General features: G+C 38.6%; 1 protein-coding gene across 1 annotated transcript in view; it reads right to left on the bottom strand.

Moving 5' to 3' along the window:
- The window catches only part of SLC9C2 (solute carrier family 9 member C2 (putative)), a 106,060-nt gene that overhangs the window by 52,906 nt on the left and 38,340 nt on the right, over nt 1-14,814 (bottom strand). Inside the window, exons 11-13 of the mRNA XM_027612500.2 lie at nt 12,312-12,393; nt 8,810-8,976; nt 8,135-8,239 (exon numbers count right to left, since the gene is read on the bottom strand). Of these exons, the coding sequence (XP_027468301.1) occupies nt 8,135-8,239; nt 8,810-8,976; nt 12,312-12,393 (354 nt within the window). The remainder of the gene's footprint in view (nt 1-8,134; nt 8,240-8,809; nt 8,977-12,311; nt 12,394-14,814) is intronic.

Raw genomic sequence — 14,814 nt, 5'->3', positions numbered from 1 at the left:
TAACCTCTTACAATCATTTGTATTTCCATGGTGTCAGTTTGTATTGTCTCCACTTTTTTATAATTTTGTTTGAGTTCTCATTCTTTATTGGTTATTCTAGCTTAAGGTTTGGCAATTTTTGCTTATATTTTCAAAAAACCAACTCTTAAGTTTCATTGATTTTTTTCTGTTGTCTTTCTAGTCTCTATTTCATTTATTATTTCCTTCTTTCTGCTAAATTTAGGACCACAAAAATGGGCCCAAAGAACAAATTGTTATTTTTCCTAATTTCCTGATGTGTACTTAGGTTATTTCAGATCTTCCTTTTTTCTTAATGTAGGCATTTATCACTATAAATTTCCCTCTTAAAACTGCTTTTGCAGCATCCCATAAGTTTTGATACATTGTGTTTTCATTTTCATTTGTCAAGTTATTTTCTGATTTCCCTTTTGATTTCTTCCTTGACCCATTGGTTGTTCAGGAGTTGTGTTGTCTAATTTCCATGCATTTATGAATTTTTCTGTTTTCTTTCTGTTGTTGATTTCTAGTTTTATGCCATTTATACCATTTTATACCATTGATTTCTAGTCTTATGCCATCTTTATAATGATATAAAGAAAAGATACTTGATATAATTTCAATCTTCTTAGATTTGGTAAGGCTTGCTTTATGATCCAATATATGATCTATCCTGGAGAATGTTCCATGTGAACTTGAGAAGAATATGTATTTTGGTGTGTTGAAGGAAATGTTCTGTATATGTCTGTCAGTCTATTTGATCTATAAGTATTATTCAGATCCACTGTTTGCTTGTTAATTTTCTTGTTTGTATTATCTAACCAATGTTAAAAGTGGGATGTTGAAGTCCCTGACTATAATTTTATTGCTATCTATTTCTCCCTTCAGTTCTGTTAATATTTGTTTTAAATATTTAGGTGCTCCAGTGCTAGGCATTTATATTTACAGATGTTATATCATCTTGATATATTTGTACCTCTACCACTGTATAGTGACCTTCTTTGTCTCTTCTGACCAATTTTGCCTTAAAGTCTATTTTTTTTAAAGATTTTATTTATTTATTTGACAGAGAGAGAGACAGCAAAAGAGGGAACACAAGCAGGGGGGCAGTGGGAGAGGGAGAAGCAGGCTTCCTGCTGAGCAGGGAGCCTGATGTGGGGCTTGATCCCAGGACCCTGGGATCATGACCTGAGCCAAAGGCAGACACTTAACGACTGAGCCACCCAGGCGCCCCTTGCCTTAAGGTCTATTTTAACTGATAAAAATATAGGCACTCCTACTCTCTTTTGGTTACCATTTGCATGCGATCTTTTTTCTAAACCTTCACTTTCAGCCTATGTGTGTCCTTCAAGTGAGTCTCTTGTAGGCAGCATATTGTTGGATTTGGGTTTTTTAAATCCATTCATCCATTCTGTATTTTGATTGGAGAATTTAAGCTTTCACATTTAAAGTAATTATTGATAGATAAGGACTTATTTTTGCCATTCTGTTCAGTGTTTTCTGATTGTTTCTTTAGTTCCTTTGTTCCCTTTTCTTCTCTAACTGGCTTCCTTTGTGACTTATTTTTTGTAGTAGTATGCTTTAATTCCTTTCTCTTTATCTTTCATCTACTATATGTTTTTTCTTTGTGATTACCATGAGGCTTCTATAAAACATCTTATAAAAATAAGTAGACTGTATTCTTGTGTCAACCACCCAACAAAATTCAGGAGAAAAATCACACCTTTTTAGGTGCCACTAATATTAAAGATTAAAGTTACCTCCTAAGACTACTGCCTAAGCTTACTTCCTCAGTGCTGACCAGGTACTCTTGCTTACCCATTGTTTATAAATGTTGTTTCCAACCTCCACTATAGTTAGCACATTTTCTCAAGTTTTACAATTGTAGGGATAATAGTCATTACAGGAAAACAGGGAATTCATGCCACTTATTTTTTGAGGTAATAGTCATCTATTTACCAGCTCCTTTTCCAGGAAATAGGAAAATGATTCACCCATAACTTATGGGTAGATAAAGCATATGAACTCTGAAGCTACATTCTAAAGGGTAGAAGGGCAATGGCCAGGCTATCCTTTTCTGAGGGCCACTGAAGCAGTTGATAGATATCTCCATTTTGTAAGCTTTCCTGATAGCCCTGGGAAGACACCCACTATAAGGGAAGGTATGTCCCAGAGGTCAGTTCTGAAGCATATATATAATTATTACACCTATAGTATTTCCAGGCCTGCCTATCCAGAAATAGGTTTGGCTCAAGAAAATGATGATTTACTAATATGATGGAATTTTTAAATTAAGTTTGTTTATTGAATGTCCACTCAGTTCCAAGCCCCATGCCAATGCACTGCAGATATAATCCAAGACTTAAGGAGTTCATAGCCTAGTGAAGGAAGGGGAAACTAGGCACATAGACCTGTAAAACAGGGTAGGAAATGTGAAAAGATAATAGTAACCACAAGGCAACTAATTAAACTTGATGTGGGGTAGGGTCAGAAAAAACTTCGTGAAAGAGATGACACCTCAATTGAGTTTTAAAGATGAGCATAATTATCCAAATGAAGAATGGAGATGGGGGGAGCAGAGTGGAGAAGGAGGAAAGCAGAGAGGGGCATCATCAGTGCATGCAGAGAGATGAGAAACAGCATGGTGAGTGCAGTAAAGGATGAGTTGTGGGGCAGAGAATGGTGACAGAATCAGAGAAACAGGTAGGGGCCAGAATACAAAAGATCTTGTACTTATATATAGACTTGATCTCGTAGGTAAACTCTTCCTGGAAGGTAATAAGCTAATCCTGTGAAATACTACTTGAATCACCCCCACCCCGCCCCCCACCACCAAATAAATGTGCTTTGTGAGGAAGTGGGAGAGGGGATATTCAATATTCCCTCTTAGAGAGTCTCAATGCATAACAGTATGTTAAAAATTCTGAGATATTCTACAAGAAGGGGTTCCATAAGAAACCAGTTTAACTTTGTTTAAACTAGCATTTCCCAAACTTGAGCATGGAAACTTTTTTTGTTGTTATGCAGTCTCTATTAACATTCTGTGGAACAAAAAAAAAAAACATTCTGTGGAGCAAGTGTGCTTTGGAACTCACTTTGGAAAATGCTGTAGGACCTGAGGGGCCATTTTAAGCAGGAAAGTGGTACAGTCCTCTTTGTCTTTTAGATAAGTCACTGTGATTTGATAATCAAAATATTAGAGGTAGGAAGACCAGTTGAAGGTTATTATTTAGGCAAGAGGTTATAATGTCCTAAATTAATAGACACAAGAATGGAAAGGGGTATATTTGACAAATATTTAGAAGGTAAGATTGATAAAGCTTGGAAAAGGAGGGAGAAAGAGGATTGATCTGAGTGATCCCAGGAGTAATGAGCCCATTCACTGAGACCAGGAATACAAGAACAGGTTTTAGATGAGCTCAGTGGGGATTATGAGTGCAGCTGGGAACAAGGACAGAGAGATCATAAGGTAAGAATGATGGAGAGAGTTAACTCTTCTAAGGAAAACTAACATTAAAGAGATAAAAAGAAAAAGAGGAGTTCGTGGAAGAGACCAAAAAGGAAAGGGGTCACAAGAGTAGGAGGAATGCCAGTAGAGGGCACTTTCAGAAAAGCCATTAAAAGACAGCATGGAGAAGGGGGAGCCTGGGTGGCTCAGACTGTTAAGCATCTGACTCTTGATTTTTGGCTCAAGTCATGATCTCAGGGTCCTGGGATTGAACCCCACGTCAGGCTCCATGCTCAGTGTGGAGTCTGCATGAGGATTCTCTCCCTCTCCCTCTGCACCTCACCCTGCTCACATTCTCCCTCCCTCTCTCTCTCACTCTCTCAAATAAATAAATCTTTAAAAAAAAAAAAGACAACATGGAGGGGTGCCTAGATGGCTCAGTTGGTTAAGTGTTGGACTCTTTTTTTTTTTTTAAAGATTTATGTATTTATTTATTTGAGAGAGAGAATGAGATAGAGAGAGAGAACATGAGAGGGGGGAGGGTCAGAGGGAGAAGCAGACTCCCTGCTGAGCAGGGAGCCCTATGCGGGACTCGATCCTGGGACTCCAGGATCATGACCTGAGCCGAAGGCAGTCGGCTTAACCAGCTGAGCCACCCAGGCGCCCAAGTGTTGGACTCTTGATCTCAGCTCAGGTCTTGATCTCAAGGTCATGAGTTCAAGCCCCTGGTTGGGCTCCACATTAAGCATGGAGCCTACTAAAAAAAAAAAAAAGACAACATGGGAGTGGGTTACTACATGGGATTGTTAGTTTAAAAAAAGCAAATGTGGTAGGTCATGATGACAATGGCCCCAATGTATCCATGCCTTCCTGCGTCCATGCCCCCTTGCAACTGACATTGCTGCTTCTCCCAAGAAAGGGAGTCTACCCCTTCACTCATTGACTCTGGGCTAGCTTTGTGATTTGCTTTAACTCATTGAATGGGATTAAAAATTATGTTATTCAAATTCCAGAACCTAGGATTTAGAGGCCTCGCAGCTTCCCCTCTTACCCTGTTGGAATCCAGAGTCCACCATGCTGAGAAGAAGCCCAGTCCACTCTACTGGAAAATAGAAGGCCATATGGAAGACAACCAAAGTGCTTTGAAAGACAACTAGCATCAACTGCCAAATCTGTGAATGAGGACATTCTGGACCCTCCAGTCCCAATGAACTATGAGATGACCACAGACACATGAATGCTCCCAGCCAAGACCAATGACAGAATCATCTAGATTGCCAACCCACAGAACTATGAGAAATAATAAGCCATTGTTTTAAGCCAGTAAATTTTGGGCTAGTTTGACATACAGCAAAGGTTAACCAAAACAGAAATCAGTATCAGTTGTGCAGAGCCTCCATAACAAAGGGGTAAAACATGTGACATTAGCTTTGGGAGTTGGGGGTGAGCAGAGTCAGAGAGCAGTGCAAAAACTGGTTTAAGGGGCAGAAGGGAGGCAGCTGTACTAATGAAGAGGCCCCACAATGGGCAATACTGTCACCTGAGGCCACTTGGAAGGTGGAAAATGTGCCCAGTGAACTTGGCTACTAAGAATATTTCTAGATTTCTAATATTCTAGAAATATTAAAACTATCAACTGTTTAAGCTACTTATGATAAAGCATGGGAAGAGAGAGAGAAACCAAGGAGAAGCAGTTTACTCTGCAGCAGAAATTAGAGAAAATCTAGAGTCCATGATTTGCCAGGTTGCCAACTAAACTTGTTTCTCATCTGCAGTCTCTCCAGCTCGCAAAAGAGCTAAAAGTAAAGATCAAATCTAGAGTGCTGACAGTAAAATATGGCCTTGGGTTCAAGATCAAATCAAGGGTGTGCCTGAAAACCCTTTGTGAAGTCCACTGAAAGATTAAAGCTGGCACTCACACTATCTTCTCAAGCAGACAAAAGGCTTTCTCCGGCTCTTATCTTCAGACATGTGGCCTGTCTGAAAAGGAATTATGGAGTAGACTATAATCAGATTGATTGAAAATACACACGTTTTTAAGGAAATTGTACCAGGTTGGATTAAAAAAGAAATTATTCTAAATGAATAGAAACATCCCAAGTTTCTACTGACAAATCAGGCTGAAAAGGCCAGTCAGCTACAAACATAGATTATTTCCCATGGAAATGTAAAGAATAAGGTGCATATTCCTAGCTGGATTTCAGAATTGCCATGGACCAGTGATTAATAAGTATTTCCTGTTATTCCCCTTCTTGAATAGAAGTGTCTGTTGATTGGCACTAAATGTTGGGGAGTGGGGTGAAGGACAGATAACTTGTTTCTTAGTTCATAGCTCTCCAGATCAAGAGGAATCATACTTAAAGAGATGCAATCAAGGAGTCTCAGCATACCTAGACCAAATGCAGATCATGAGATACTGGATTTTGAGTCTGATACCATAATAAGATGAAGCTTGGTATGTGTGTGTGGTGGTGGAGGTCTTAGAAAAGGGTAAGTGTATTTTGTTTATAGGAGGGATATAAATATTTGTGGCCAGCGAGCACACTGTGACATATTAAATATAGTTACATCCTAAATTTGTTTTCCTTTTCTTCTTTTTTTTTTCTTATATCTATATGAGAAGATGGATGTTAGCAAAACCTACCATGGTAATCATTTCACAATATATGTAAATCAAACCATCATTCTGTATGCATTAAACTTATGCAGTAATGTATGTCAATTATTACTCAAAGTAAAACTGGGTGGGGGGAAGCATCCAAGAAAAAACAAACAAACAAAAATATGGTCACAAATTCTTTGCATCTCTTACCATTGAGAGGTTGGGTCTATTGCCCCAACCCTTGAATTAACATGGCTTTTTTTACAAGTCTGGTAGTAGGGTACCAACTCTTGGCTGCATGCCTCAGTTTGTTTTTATGTGGCCTCTCATTCTTCACAGGCAAGCCAGTTTCCTCACATGATAATCACAGGTTGGTATTCAAAGTAGAAGGTGGAAGCTCTAAATCTTCTCAAAGCATAGGCTCTATGCTTTGCTCTAACATTCCCAAAGTCACTTCTGAAACATTTTATTGGTCAAAACAAGACATAGGAACAACCCAAATTCAATGAGATAGGGGTAGCAGGGAGGGATATATGCACCACCTCTTAATAGGAAGATCTACAGAAAATTTGTGACCATACTGTACTGCTCTGGGTAAGAAACTTTCAAACCCTGAAAATATTTTAAATTAAGTTTAGAAATGCTTAAAAAATGAAAACATAGTATTAATATTTTTGTATTAAGGAGAAATATGTTCTCCAACAAAAAAAAAAGAAGAAAGAATTTATAGGTTAAAAGAGACTTAAAGGGCATATCCATTAATTACAATGTAATTGTAATTAGACAAATACAAATTCAATTTTAAAAATACAAACTGTGAGGGGCGCCTGGGTGGCTCAGTCAGTAAAGGGTCCGACTCTTGATTTTGGCTCAGGATCATTATCTCAGGGTCATGATCTCAGGGTTGTGAGATCCAGCCCCATGTTGGGCTCCATGCTCAGTGGGGAGTCTACAAGAGAATCTCTCTCTCCCTCTCCCTCTGCCCCTCCCCCTTCTTGCACTCACGTTCTCCCTCTCTCTCTAAAAAACAAATAAATAAATCTTTAAATATATGTATGTAAACTGTGAAAATACACATTGATCACATTGAGACAATTGGAAATTTGATCACTGACTTGATATTTGATGTTATTAAGGAACTATTATTAATTTCTAGGTACAATATTAACATTTACTATGTTTTTTAAAAGGCTTTAAAATTTTGAGATACATAGTGAAGTATTTACAGATGAAATAATATGATATCTGGAATTTGTTTCAAAATAATATGGAAGGAAGAGTAGTGAATGAGGCTGCAGATGGGGCAAGATTAGTCATGTTGGTTTTTAAGGCTGGGTGATGGGTACATAGGGACTCATTACAGTGTTATATCTACTTTTGTATATGTTAAAAATTCTTCATAATAAGTTTTAAATGGACTCTGGGCATAATGAATATATGGGCATATTTTTGTGTACTTGTAATATTGAATAAAATTTGTCCTATTAGATTATAACCCCAATGTAAAATATGTAATTTGATAAGTTGATTTAAACTTAATTTTACCTAGGATTTTTCCTTATTTTTAATATAAGTTATATAATATATATTTATTTATTTAAAAGTACAATCTTCCTTATATTAAAACATTTAATCTTAAATCTTAAATATTTTAAGAGAATTTTTGATTCACTAGTTTTATTTTAATGTATTAGATTTGCAAGAGTTAAAAAAGCATTTTAGAGAATTTTATATAAAAAACTCAAATATATTAAATTTATAAAAGCAGTTTCAAATATTTGAAGATGTTTAGTTAAATAAGTACATAAATGGCACCAAATACTATTCAAAGACCCCTCAAAAGTCAACTGCTAAAAATTACTAGACCTAGAAACAGAATAATAAGATTTGTGACTTGAACTTAAAGCCTAAGACATTTATTGTTATTTTTTAACTTTAATAAAGCAAACAAATTTTAATAACCAATAGGCTATCAAAAGGTGAAAAAATATTTTTTCTAGTCACCTGAAAGCCTTATGTAAGACATAAGAGCATTGCAAGAATTAAAAATAAATAAATAAAAAGCAGATTATGTGAACTGTACCAACCATTTGTATTATAGCTACATGCAATCTGGCTTCTTCTATTAAAACTTCTTCTGTCGGGGACTCCTCCTCCTTTTTGTTATCATGTGAAACATGATAAGGATCAGACTAAGTTTAAAAACATAAGGAGATAAAGTTAAAAATTAGCTAAAGTATATAGGAGCTGCCAAACACATCACTCAACAATGATTCCAATAAATCAGAATTGCTAAAATGAAGGGCTATGTATAACTGGATTTGCTCTCTGTATGAGAAATCTTGCTTTTAATTGTGGTAAAGTAACAATTAATGTGGGGAGATTTGCAAGTCAGATTCTCCCCCAAACCTGTCTATGCTTGACCGCTCTCTGAAACAACCTGTGTTTTCTGCTTTTTATAATAACTCCTCAAATGGTTGGAAACATGAGCTTGGCAGAGGCCATTCATAGTTACTAAATCAGCCAGTGCGTAAAAACACCAATTCTCCTGTATTTGGCAAATAAAGCCAGATAACCAAGAACTTCTCTTTAGAGAGAATTCAAAGTCTTTTCACCAAGATAGCAAAGCTAGTGAGTATATCCCCCTTCCTGAGTTTTCTGACATTTCATTAGCAGGATCAAGTTTTTTAGAATAAACTAAAGCAGGAGAAGTAGACCCAGGAGAAAAGGAGGACTATTTTTTTTTCCAGGTATCAACTCACAGGAATGTTGTATTCAATCTTTGTTTTTTCTTCTACTAAGGTCCAATTAACATTTGTCAAAATTTTTTCTGTTTTGAATAGTGTTATTGTGTTCTGTATTATCTCCTGAATGTGCTTAATGGCATTTTTCATGGCCATTTGCCTTGGGAGGGAAATAGCACACAAACCTGTGACCAAAAAAAAAAAAGCAAGGGTCTTAATAGAATACAGTGAAAACTGCAAGAAGAGGCAAAATCCTGCAAGGTGTAGTGAAATCTTGCTGTAGTGAATCACCTGCACAGCCAAACCATAGTGCTTGAGCAAGGACAACCTTTGGTCCAAAATTTCCCAGAAAATTACCCAACTATCTGTTTTTTCTGGCTGCAGAGCTCAACTTTATCTGACTCAACTGCTAAGGAATGCTTTATTCATTTCCTTTCATTCCTGTTAGCTAGAGATGTGACTTGCTTCTTCAAGGTCCCCAATCAGTATTTCTCAAGGTATAGGAAACTACTCCTGTCTTCTACAGCTAGGTAGGCTACCTATTAAGCTATGCAAATTCCTTGGCTCCACCTCATACCTAGAGAATCAGCTTGGCCTCGGAATTTGCGTTTGAACAAGTTCTCCAACTGATTCTTATAAAAATTTTAAATATAAAGTTCACTGCAATAGAGATCCCTCAAATTTAGTATATCTGTTTCCTGGCCAGCAAATCTACATGTTCCAAAAATTGTAGCCATTTGTATTTTCTTGAGGTATGAATTTGAAGTTATAGCTGTGAGGCTCACTCACCAAAAAGAAGAATTTTTTTTTTAAGATTCTATTTATTCATTCCACAGAGAGAGAGCACAAGCAGGGGAAGCAGAAGGCAGAGGGAGAGGGAGAAGCAGGCTCCCCATTGAGCAGGGAGCCTGATGCGGGGCTTGATCCCAGGATCTGGGATCATGACCTGAGCCAAAGGCAGACACTTAACCGAAAGAGCCACCCAGGTGTCCCCCAAAAGAATTTAATTAGTGAATGAACTTAGTCTGCTCACTTGGAATTCCATCTCAATAAAATTGTTCTCTCTTCATAATTGCACATGAAAGGTCTCATAAAGAGTTAAAATGAGTTCTAAATGTTTAGCTTAACTTTACTGTATTCTCTACAGGACACTGTGTGTAATGATGGTATCAGAAATTTTCAGGATTCCAAAGGTCTGGAAGCATATCCTTCTTGATTCACTGTGGTCCAGAGCAAAGATACATGTGACTGTAGGCTAAAGTTAGAAGTTGTCAGCTTTAGGTTAAAAATTCCCATCGCTGAGACCACACAGAAGAAATTTTTTCTCATTTGCCTAGTTATATCCTGCCCATATGATGGAGCACCCGCCACTTTCCAGTCGCTCTGGGGAAACATGAGTGTATGTGGACCACTTGGTGGCACCAATACATTTGAATGAACTCTCTGTGTTTAAGATGATCCTGGAAGAGTATGAGAAGGGAATCTCTTAAAGCCTTAGACTAGACAGAAGTAGTTGGTTTGAAACTCTTAATGATAAAACTCAACTCTGTCAAGTATTAAATATGTGCCACATAGTATTTCTAGAAAGGATGAACATGGATTCTGAGGGGAGAAAGACCTTATCATATACTTATGTTTTATAATGAAAATTTTTGAGGTTTAGCTACTACAATAAAAAAAATTTGGGGGGTGCCTGGGTGGCTTAGTTGGTTAAGCATCCAACTCTTGATTTCAGCTCAGGTCATGATCTCGGGGTCTTGGGATCAAGCCCCACATCAGGCTCCATGCTGAGTGTGAAGCCTGCTTGGGATTCCCTCTCCCTCTGCCCCTGCCCCTTGCTCTTTCAACATACCCTCTCTCTCAAAAATAAATAAATAAATAAATAAAATAATTTTTTTTTTATTTTGTAAGGGAAGCAATAGAAAAAATATTACCATGAGATTAAAACCCTTGGTTGACCTTGCCTTTGAGGGTCAGAATGAGAGGAATCACAAGAAAAGAAGCATGGGAGAAATCCAGATGTTATATCCTAAGCAAAGAGAATGGAGTGGGTCTGGATCCCTGGGAGTCAAAGGAATTGGTGGGAAGGGGAGTGTGAGAAAGTCTTCAAAGATCTAATTAACTTTACTTATGCTCCAGTGTAGGCTTTTGATGACGAAGCATATCTTTCTACTGAGAAAAAGAACAAATCCATAACTGGGGAAAAGGAGAGCTACCAAAAATCTGCCCCATTTACTAACTCAGTTTACATACTGGAGCCCTTGGGTTTGAGGTGGGCAATAACAGGAAGTTCTGCTACAGTTTTCGTGGGGTCAGTTTTAGAAATGGGCATGACTGTGAAAAGACACAAGCGGGGAGTTGATGTCTCTCATGGGTATAGGATAGGGTAAATTTACCAGGCTATTTCCTTGTTTAGAAGAACTCTCCTTCAACATCATCCTTCCACTGACCTCTCATTAGGTCCATGCTTTCCAAGAAACTTTCTGACTACTAGTTTTGTTTATCAAGGAAGTTGGCATTTAGAGATAAACACCCTGAATAATGATCACAATTATTTCATACATAGAAATAAATCATCCTCATTATAAATTAATAAATTGATTTTCTGCTTTATCCACATTTTCCTGTGAGTGCAGTAAATCTCCAGCGTTCTAATCAATTCTAGATACACTGAAAGAATCACGCACCAGCAGAGCTAAAGACCAGGCCATGGGATAGTGAATGATACTAAGGCCCTATTCTAAGACTTCATGTAATCCCACCCCGCCTTCTCCATCCCTGGTTGACTGTACTGCCACCAATGATCTTACCCTAGATTTCTCTATTGACCATGTGTCTCTGTGTGATTTTATCATATTTATGCATTTTCTTATCACTGGCCTCAAATGTCTTCTGACACAGGCAACTGTGGCACAGCCTACTGATTGTCACCCAATATCCATTTTCCCCTTCTTCTTTTACCAACTGAATCTCCAGGTTTTGGCTGAGCACATGGTCAACCAGATAAGGATCATAATTCACAGCTTCTTTTACCTATGAATGGCCATGTGACCAAATTCTGGCCAATGGAATGTGAGTGATAATGATACATACAATTTTTAGATTGTGCCCTTAAAAGGAAGCTGCTTACCTTCCATTGCCACCCATCTCCCCATTTCCCCTCTCTAGTTGGTTGGATTGAAGATACAGTGGTAGTGAGCCAGCTTCCACCCTGCAGACAAGAACAACACCCCAGGGACTAGAGGAGCAATACAAGAGAAGCAGAACCATCCCACTCTTTTGGACATTTTGATGGAGGGGAAAAGAAAGTCCTCTATCTTGTTTAAGCTACTGTGAATATGGTTTCTGTTAAACTGGCTGAACCAATATCCCAGTTAATACAGCATCTATAAATAATGAATGAAAATGAATGATTTCATAATCAATTCCTTGAACTCCATAAAAAATCCCCATGACTCCCAACAATAATCTGTTTGCATTATTTTCCCCAGTTAATTAATGAAAGATAGATATAGTTTACCTAGTGTCCTGGCTGAATGAGTCATCATGTATGAATTTATTCCCATAGTCATTAGTGATATTACCTGTACATACAATATAAACTAAAAAATAAAATACACAGTTAGAACCAAAAAAATGAATAAGTTCTCCAAAGGGAATCATTGTTTAACCACCAACAACAAAATTCTATCTTAATCCACGTTTTTTAATCCTGCTTCTGATAAGTAAATTGAGGCAGAAGGGTTGTTTTGGGACACGGCTGGAATAAAATACACTGGAGCAGTTATTAGTTTTCAATGTGAATGAGAAAAGAGTTTATAATTTCTGGGAGGGATAAGAACACTGATCAAAGAGCTCCCCACCCTTGCTGCTTTTAGCAGCAGCCTTGCAAAGCTAGCAAGGTGGTAGGCATCCCTGCAGGGCTGGGGAGAAACCCCACAACTTCAGGCAGTGGTGACCACAGTGGGGATGGGAAAGGGTATCTGCCACCAGCATTTACTACAGCTGCTCAGGAGGCTCTGAAGAAACCTGCAGAAACCATGGTGGGGTCTCGAGAGGCACTGTACAGAAGGAAAAACAACCGCTTTTGCAGGTCTTGGCCCTGCCACTTATTAGCCATATGATTTGGGGTCAGTTGACTTAATCATTCTGAGCCTCAGTGTCCTTCACTAGAAACTGGAGTTAATAGCAGTATGTCCTTTGGAGAGTGTTTCCCAAATTTGACTAAAAACACTAGGCACCTGAAGTTCTTCTAAAAGATACCAACTTCTGGGTTTCTTCCCCGCAGATTCTGATTGTGTAGGTCTGGGGTGGTGCTAAAGGGATTGGTGTAACATCACATAGATTTGGGAAATACTATAAGGGATAATCAAATGTTAGTTAACATTTTGTTGACTTGATTTTAGGCTGATTCCTTGCACAAAAGAAAATTGAAGGAGCTCAGATGTTGGTTATGATACTTTTCCTTTGGGCCATGAAAGGACCCAAAATCTCTACAAAACCACAGGTTGGTTTGAACTCCAAATTAATTCCCACATGATGTCTATAGATAAAAAGTACAAATCCTCAGGAAAGATGGTAAGGAATATAATACTCCCATTTTAAAAAGAACTTCTTTTGGGAGTTAGGGCACCTGAGTTCTTTCCCTAACATGCTATTCTCTTTGTTTTGATTTCTCGCAAGATGGAGAGGATGATAACTAATCCCCCAAAGAAATTTTTACATTTTTATATTGTACTGCTGGGGTCTTTTGGAACAGAAGCAAAATGACAAAGAGAAAACCCTGGGCTGGAAATCGGCCAATATCAAGAAACTCTGTAAATCTACCGGCAGATTAAATTTTCTTGGGAGGTGGGCAGGTGTTCTTAATTCACATTATTCAAGTGGCTTTTCTCCCTCCAACAGCAGGTTTGGAATTTATATGCATCTGACTTGGAGATGATGGGGGTATCCTGGGGATTTCTCGCAACTTTTAGCAACTTCTCCAGCTTAGCTCACACAGTATTGTCACAAATGACAAGGGGCCCTAACACTGTCAGCAGATGCACTGGGCTCTTCAGGTCTTCCCTGGAGCTCAGTACCACAGGTATTGCCACCACCAGATTGCCCAGAAATCCACCAGCCAGCCTATGAAGAAAAGGCTTTGAGGGAGAGTAAGTAACATTTATTGAGCATTTGCTAAGTGGCAGGTATTTTACTAAGTATCATCTCAATGTTCAACTGGAAATTGAGGTTCCACAAATCTGGGAAACTTGCCCAAGGTCACCCAGCCTGTGATGGTGGAACCAGGATTCGATCCCAAGTCCATCTGATTCCCATACCATTAACCATTACTTGACTGTTGGTCCCTTTCATACTGTCAACATAAACAAACTTTCCTTTGAAAGTTCCTTTCTACTTAAAAGAACACATTTTTCAAATCTAATTTTTAAAATGGTTAACTTCAGGAGAAGGGAGAGAAGTTGGTGAAGGAGTAGGAGGACCCTAGGCTCATCTTGCCCCCATAAACATAACTAGATAACTATCAAATCATTCTAAATACCCCCAGAAATCAACCTGAAGACTGAAAGAACAAACTCCACAACTAAAGGAAGAGAAGAAGCCACATCAAGGAAGATAGGAAGTACAGAGTGGTGGTTTGGGGGAGAAAGAGATTGTAAGTGCTGTGGAGGAGAGGGAGCCCTGGTCACGGAGAAAGGTGAGAGAGAGAGGCACACGGGGGAGTGCACAAGGAGAATACTTCCCTAAAGCCATTGGCTGGAAAATGAGAGGGGCTACAAGTGGGACTTAAACACGAGTTTTAAAGTCCAGCTGGCTTGGCTGGGATAGAGCCCTGGGGGAGCTGCCCTACTCCTGGAGAGAAGACAGACAGACAACCTGGGGGCAGATGGCATGGAAATAGCATCTGAAGAATGCCTGGGGCGCACAGCAGGGAGATAATTCGCTCTTCTTGGAGTCTTACCTGAGAGGCAGGATTCACACCTCTCTCTGGAGACAAAGGAGCCAGCAGGTGCCATTTCCCT

Source organism: Zalophus californianus, chromosome 10, assembly GCF_009762305.2.
Source record: "Zalophus californianus isolate mZalCal1 chromosome 10, mZalCal1.pri.v2, whole genome shotgun sequence".
NCBI lineage: Eukaryota > Metazoa > Chordata > Mammalia > Carnivora > Otariidae > Zalophus > Zalophus californianus.
This window is presented reverse-complemented; position numbering and strand designations above follow the sequence as displayed.